Below are 7,598 nucleotides of genomic sequence, written 5' to 3'. Positions count from 1 at the left end.
TGCAGTGGCTCAGATCCTCTGCAGTGTCACGAGGGCGGGCGGGACACTTTATATAAGACTCACTCCTCACAGCAGTTAGTGCTGTTGTCCCCACCAGTCCAGGACACGGGGCTCAGAGAAGCATCTTGCTCGAGGCCTCACCCTGGTGGACAGGGTGGGATCTGAATTCCTATCTGCCAGGTCCCAGACCCTGCCTCTGCCACCTACCACCACCACCTCCTGCTTCCTGGACCCTCTCGTGCCCCCCTCGCCTTTGAGCCTTCATTTGGGGAAGGGCAGGACGGACACTGGGTCAGGGCTCCCGAGACCCAGGTTGGAGAGACATGGTTGACCTCATGTGTCCCTGGTGCACCCAGGCCTGTGTGGGGCCACCCTAGTGGTGTCTCTGTACAGTGGCAGAATGGGGTGGTCACAAGTCTGCTTCACTGGCCAGCTCCACCCACACCTACAGACCCAGTGTAACCAGTAGCAGTGGCCCTTTCCCTCTGGAGTGTCCCTGTTGGGACAGTGGATGTGGCCATCCTGTGAATGGGAGGAAGACGGGTTGCCAGGTGGGCAGAGTGCAGAATGGAAACAGGTTTCTTCTCAGTGTGCAGGGTGCAGGTTCTGGGCAGGAGGGGAGGGACAGGCTGTCAACAGGATCCCACCGGGTCCCCACAGAGCTGGCCACACCACCTCTGGGAGGACAGCCCAGAACCCAAAGCCTGGGTTCCAGTCATGACCTTCATTTCCCTCTCTGTGAAGCACAGGTAGCCATGGCATTTGCCTAGTCTGGCTAGTAGGAGAAGCAAGGGCTTAAAATCGTGCTGGGCCAGATTGAGTCTCCTGAAGTGTCAAAAGGAAGACAGCCACTACTCTGGTGGCCTGGGGGACCACAGATAAATATGTTAGCCAAGCTGCAGGGTTCCCTAGACCTTCGGCTGGCAGCCCCTCTCCCATGCCCCTGCTGGGAAAATGAAACCCAACTGGGAGCCTGAGGAGGGGTCGCTGGGATGGGTTCTCAGAGGCCCTGACCGAAAGGAGCCAGGAGTGAGACTGGGAGGTCCTCAAACCTGGGTCACAGTGCAGGCGAGGCGGTGCCAGGACTAGGGTACAGCCCGGTGGCAGAGCGTCTGCCTGACCTGGATTCCATCCCCAGCTTCTGGGGTTGGGGGAGACTAGGACTCTATGGGGGGCCATGCAAATGCCAGAGTCAGCAGGTGACCAGGCTGCCCACAGTGCCATACTCAAGAGCAGTGTCCAGAGCGAACCACAGGACCCTGGGACCCCCAAGTTCATCCTCCAGAGGGAAAGGTGCCCCTTGGCATGGTGAGTGTGTACACCAGATGACATCAGCAGGGCCAGGCCTGGTGTGGGCCACTGAATGGGCTTCGCTGCCCAGCCTGGCCCTGGGCCCTGGGCTTTGTCACAGCTGCTTGGCCTCTGTTGGTTCACTGGAAGGTGCTGCCAATGCCTTTGTCTCCATGAGAAATGCAGGTGACAATCAGGAGGCTCAGCACACAGCTCAACTCCCAGCCCCAGGAGCACCTCCTGCCTTGCATCCGTCATTGACACTCGCCCAACTCCAGGGAGGCCCCGGGGAGACCCCTCAGACCTTCCCCCCACCCCAGCTCAGGGGCGTAGCCAGAGTCCTGGGCAGAGGCACAGGAACAGAGCTTGTCTTTCATCTGAGCTTTATCGACTCGATTTCCTGTGAGACCACAGCTGTTTCACCAGCAAGAGGAGAGGGCCTGGCAAATGGGAGGGGCATTCCCATGACGCCCAAGGGATAACTGCAGCCCAGACTTGCCCAGGGAACGACCAACCGGCCCTACTTCCCAGTGTGCCAAGCCCTTTGGGAAGATGAAGTCACATTCCAGAGCCCTTGGGCCACCCCCTTGAAATGTGCTACACAGACTCCTGGCCTGGACCTGATTCTACATCCACCTTCAGTTCCCCAGCCCCGGCCTTGGGGGTCAGCATTTCCAGGGCCTGCAGACTTCCCCGCTCCTCAGAGTCTTCAGTGTCACTGGCTGCTCCCCCAGTGGCTGCACCAGCCGAAGCCTCCAGGGAGTGAGACTGATGACGCAGGCAACAGGTGGCCATGGCCATGAAGACCCCAGCCAGGGCCACCTCTGAGCCAGCCAGGTAGAAGATGATCTCGTAGTTCTTCAGGGCATCCACCAGGTGGCCTGGGGGAAGTGGGAGGTCAGAGCCTGCTGGGGTCCCCCCTTCAGCCCCTCACCCTCAGTAAAGGTTTAGCAGGGCTGCCAATTTGGTGGGGGACTCTGAGCGACACACATGCCCCTCCCCCACCCTGCCGCCACCCTTTGTCTTTATTTCATAGAGGCAAAGCATCATGAGTTCTGCCATTTGAGAATTTTAAAATGTCACTTCCCCTCCCTGAATCTCAATTTTCTAAGCAATAAGGGACTTCTGATGAGACAGCACTTTACAGTATACAGGGCACCCCCTTCACCCCGGCTATCCTGGGATGTCCTCAGCTGCAGCCATGTGGGGGCAGTGGGGAGGGCCCTGCACTGAATCTTCTGGGACTCTTGGCTGTTGCTCTTTCCATCGTCTCTGGTCCCCAGGAACTTGGCCTCTGTCACTCCAGTGGCCCACAATCCCCCTAGACTCAATTATGCCCTGCTGAATAGGCCCTGTTTCCTTCTGCATGCACGTTACTCTTTGATCTTGTGTATGCATGCACGTATGTGTGCATGTGTGTGTATGTGTGCGCATGTTAGTGATGGAACTCAGGGTCTCCAGCATGCTGAGCCCAGACCCCACTACTGAGCTATGGCCCCTAGGAAAAAAAAATTTTTTTTAGATAGGGTCTCACTATATACTTCAGGCTGGCCTCGAAGTCCAGGCTGGCCTTGAACTCTCAGTGATCCTCCTGCTTCAGCCTCCCAAGTGCTGGGATTACAGGCATGGGCCATCACGTTTGCTGGAAAATCTTTTAACTCCAAATATTTTCCCCTACAGTAATGGTCTCTCTGTGGGCTCCCCCTCCCTTGGGGTATTCTTGTGGTGACCACACCAGGCCCTGAGGTTTCGAAAGTTCTCTGATGTTCACTGGACCAGCTGCCACACCCAAGCCCCTCTGCACAGCATTTCCCCTAACATCCTGGTCCCTGCTCAGCCAGCCCGACCTGTCCTTGTCCCTCCCTCCTTCAGCTCTCTAGCGTCCGTCACCTTCTCAGCCCTCATTGCCTTCTGTGCCCACTGAATCCACCCAGGCCACAAAGAAGGCAGATAAGCTTTGAGCCTCAGGTGGCAGCTTCGGGGTTCTGGGTGGCAGCTTCGGGGCTGCTCTCACTGGGTGTCACTGTCCCATCCACAGACTGACATATCCCTCTTAAGGGCAGCAAGACCCAGGATCCCCTCCTCTTCTCCAGTCCTAGCTCCTGCCTCACGTGTGCAGGGACACTGTCCCCCAAGCAAACCCCATGTCTGTTCATGCTGTGCCCTCCCCTGGGGGTTCGGCCAGGACACCTCGCTGGCCACCCCCATGATGGCGATTCTCCACGGTAGACTGCGAATAACGAGTGCCCAGCAGGCTGCCTGCACCTTCTCCTCAGATGCACACTCAGCAGCCCCACCCTGTCTGGTTCCCCTAAAGCATCCGATACACTGTTTCAAGGTAGAGCCTATTGGCATTTTGAACTGAGGTTTCGGCTCTGAGAGTGCAAGTCATTCTCAGCCGCAGTGCCTCAGTTTCCCCATCTCCAAATGGGAATTAAGCAGCTGCATTTCACAAAGCTTTTGTGTGGTCTGCTTGAGATAGCTGAGCAGCTGCTACCAGTGTTGGTTTGTTCCTGCCGTTTCCCCTGGGCTGGAGGTCCCTGCTTTCGGGGGAGGCTAACTGGCGATGAAGGGCTGTCTCTGCCACGGTCCCTTCCCCTGCATCCCTGTAAGCCCCACCTGGCACTGAGGGCCCTGGGCCTTGTCACCCCCTACTCCTGCGGGGCGCACCGGCAGAGGGCGGTCCGATGAGCACGGCCACGGCCTCCACGAGCAGCACCAGGCCCAGAGCACTGGGGAAGCGGGGCGCACCCACGGCCGCCATGAGCACCTCGAACTGCAGCGCACCCACCGTGCCGTAAGAGAGGCCGAAGACCACGCAGAAGGCGACCAGGGCACCGTAGGAGCGCGCGCGCGCGCTGCCCAGGTCTGTGAGCCCGTTGGCCAGCAGAGCCAGGCTGAAGAGGTAGGGGACGTGCGGTCGCAGGCGCGGCAGGCCCGCCAGGGCTCCGCACGCCGGCCGCGCCACGATGTCGACGAAGCCCACGATGGACAGCAGGAAGGCGGCGTCGGCGTCAGGTACGCCTGCGTCCTTGGCGTAGTTCACCAGCAGGATGGCGGGTACAAAGAGCCCAAGCGCCATCAAGAACTTGGTGACTACGTACACGATGAAGGCACGGTCGGTGCACACGGCCACTTCCAGCAGGCGCCGGCGGGCCCGGCCGCTAGGGGGCGTCTCGTGCAGGTTCCGCCGCGCGCCGTCTGCCTCCACGGCTCCGGGCGCGTCCCCCGAGGTGTCTTCGGCGCAGTCCGCGCGCGGCCTGGGGCCTGGGCCGGGGGGCGACGGCCGCATGACGGCCCCGCACGCGCAGCAGTGCAGCAGGAGGCCGCCGAAGAGCAGGAAGCCGCCGCGCCAGCCGAAGCGCTCCAGCAGCACCTGGCCGAGCGGCGACAGCGCGCACAGGAACACGGGGCTGCCTGCCGCCGCCAGCCCGTTGGCCAGCGGCCGCCGCCGCTCAAAGTACAGCCCCAGCATGATGAGCGACGGCTGGAAGTTGAGGGCCAGACCCAGGCCTGCGGGGGAGGCTGCGCTGTGCGGGGTGCCCGAGGGCAGGCAGACCCCGGAAGCTGAGGCGGGGACTTGGAGGCCCGCCCCTTGGGGGGAACTGGGGACAGCAGGACTGGGGCAAGGACCCCGCCCCGCGCCCCGCCCCACCCCGCGGGGGACCCGGCGGCGCCCTCACCTGTGAGGACCCCGGCAGTCAGGTACAGCTCCAGCAGGCGCCTGGCAAAGGATGCCAGGATCATGCCCGCCGCGGCCAGCAGCCCGCCCGCCAGCATCACCGGGCGACAGCCAAAGCGCGTCACGAGGATGCTGGACACGGGGCCTGTGGGCCGGCAGGGTCACCGCGGGGCCGGACCTCCCTCCCCTCCAGAGGACTCGGGGCAGGCGCTGCACTCCCAGCCCTGGAAGGTGGCCTCGGAGGGATAGGGTCACCCGGGTCCAGACCGGAGAGGACAGACCGGGAGGTGGGAGGGGGTCTCGGCCCAGAGCCCCCCAGCCCCACCCCTCTTGAGAACCATAATCCTCAGCATCGGGGGCTTCCTCTTCCTTCTTATCTTCGCAGACTCCGCGGGGGTCTCCATCTGCCAGGGCGTGGAATCCCACCGGGCTGGGTTCCTCCCTGGGGCCCCCGCCCCCCCACCCCCCCAACCCCCAACCCCCAACCCCCAACCCCCAACCCCAACCCCCCCACACAGGTGACTGAGGCCGCGGGAGCCGAGGATGTCTTTGGATTTCTATGCTCACTGGGGAAAGACGGACGGCGTGTGCTGGGACCGAGGTGCTCCGCCCACTGGCCAGGTCCGCTACCTGGGCGGGCTCCACCCTGGTCCCTGTCTCTTTCTTGCCCCCTCCTCCGCTCTTTCTGATACCAGGGTTTCCACAGGAAGGGGGGGGCTCCTGGGCAGGGTCAGGTTCCCAGCCCCAGCCCCGGGCCCCGCAGAGGGCCGGAGAGGCTGACCCGTGCCGTAGAGCATGGCCAGCATGATGGAGGACACCCAGGCCGTGTCGCTGTAGCCGGCGCCAAAGTCGCGCATGAGCGAGCGGAAGAAGACGCTCACGGCCTTGGGGAAGCCGTAGGCGAAGCCGGTGACCACAAAGCAGGCGGCCAGCACCACCCAGCCCCAGCCGCCGTCTGGGGGCCCCACACCGGGCCCCATACCCCTCCGGGGGCCGTCAGCTCTCATTGCCGCTGCCTGTGCTGGGAAGACAGGGCAAGAGGAAGTGGCTGGATCGATGTCGCCCAGGGAAGGGGGATGAAGACCTGGAGGGGAAACTGAGGCCCTGAATTACCCACAGAACCCTCTTTGTAGTGGAGCCAAGAGGGGAAACTGAGTTAGGCTCAGCCCAACCCTCTCTGCCCACAAGGGGCTGTGGGAGGGTACTGAGTGCCCCACCTGAGGTTCGACTTCAGGAAGGCTGCCTTGGGAGGGCTTCTCCCCATCAGGACCTAATGACGGCAGAAAGGATGCGGGGTGAGGGCTGGGGGCCAGTATGTGTGCAGGGGGTGTGCTGGGGCCTGCCAGTGTCCCAGGGAGTATGTGTGAGGGGCTCTGGACAGTCAGAACAAACGCCCCGTGGGACAGGTGCCAGCTGCAGAGTGGGCTGGAGTTTTTTTCCTAGTGGCCTTACTGGATTCCTTTTTCTTGATGACGGGAGTTATGACTGTCATTGGAACATTAAGGGGAACCCAGGTCCCATGGAACATTAGCTTTGTCTCAGAAGCCAAGGGAGCTGAGGTCTGGGTTACCCCAGCAGAGCCACAGATTTGCTCTGTGACTTGGGCATGCCCCTCCCCTTGCTGAGCCTCCGTTTCCCCACCTGTAAGATGGGTGACTGATCTCACCTAGGCCAGCTGGAAGCCTTGGGGGTTGGAGGGGATGAACAGCTGCTCCCATCCCAGCATCCCCCAACCTCTCCACCCAAGCCTCTCAGCCCTGGGAGCCGCCCAGGGGTTCTCTGCCCAGACTGGGAGGGTGCACCAAGCCTCATTACCCTTCACCCTCAGCACCTGGGGTGTCCTTACTGGCATTGGACAAAGCTGTCCCCACTTCCCAGGGGAGCCCGGGACCCTGCCCTCTTCCACTGACCCTAGGTCCCTCTAGCTGCCGCCCCGCACTCACCGGGCCTGTCTTGCTCTGGGCATCAGCCTCATCTCCTGAGGCCTGCAGAGAACAGCCTGGCTGGCTCCCTTGACGCTGACCCTGCCGGGCTCACAGACTCCCCTGTGCCCGGTGCCAGGGCTTAGGGGGGCCCCCACCCACTCCTACTAAGAGGCTTTTGCCCAGGAAGGGGAAAGGGCTGGAGTGACCATGAGAATGGGGCCAGCAGGGCCTCTGCAGTGGGCTCCCTGTCCTGTCCGAGCCAGGGAGGGCTGAGGGGACCCCTCCAACTCAGGGGGGGGGGGCTCAGACGGAGGACACAGAGCCCGGGCTCCTGTTCTGGTGCTGAGGGGCATAGTCCCGAATCCTCGTCTGCCCCTGTTGGCCACATTCCAGGAGGGCTCCCAGCTTCCCGGATCAGGCTAATCCAGGGGCTCAGGCCCACAGCATGGGGGTAGCGGGGCCAGAACAAAGGGTGCTGTGTCAGGAGCCACCTGAGGGGAAGGTGCTGGGGTCCAGACCTCCCCACACTGTACAGCAGCCACTGTTCCCTGGGGTCTGGGGCAGACTCTGAAAGGTGTGGCCTGAGGGGAGCCCTAAAAAGTTACTCAAAATGAGGGATTTGAGGTGCCAGGAGTGAGAGACAGCCTCCTAGGGAGTGCTCATGACCTTCGGAACATTTAGACTCCATTCCCTGTCAGGGG

The 7,598-nt window shown here is 62.2% G+C and overlaps 1 protein-coding gene across 1 annotated transcript; it reads right to left on the bottom strand.

Moving 5' to 3' along the window:
• Nucleotides 1–6: 6 nt before the first annotated feature.
• Slc16a8 (solute carrier family 16 member 8) lies at nucleotides 7–7,496 on the bottom strand. The gene is made up of 4 exons (XM_004845907.3): nucleotides 5,754–7,496; nucleotides 4,974–5,117; nucleotides 3,961–4,803; nucleotides 7–2,171 (listed from the first exon to the last, which is right to left on the bottom strand). Exons 1-4 carry the CDS (start codon nucleotides 5,977–5,979, stop codon nucleotides 1,888–1,890), a joined length of 1,497 nt encoding a protein of 498 aa, XP_004845964.1. The 5' UTR covers nucleotides 5,980–7,496; the 3' UTR covers nucleotides 7–1,887.
• Between the last annotated feature and the right edge of the window lie 102 nt (nucleotides 7,497–7,598).

Source organism: Heterocephalus glaber, unplaced genomic scaffold (assembly GCF_053883595.1).
Source record: "Heterocephalus glaber isolate CG9 unplaced genomic scaffold, H.glaber_assembly_v1.0 deba00001444, whole genome shotgun sequence".
Lineage (NCBI taxonomy): Eukaryota > Metazoa > Chordata > Mammalia > Rodentia > Bathyergidae > Heterocephalus > Heterocephalus glaber.
The sequence above is the reverse complement of the archived record's forward strand: the minus strand, read 5'-3'. Positions and strand labels throughout refer to the sequence as shown.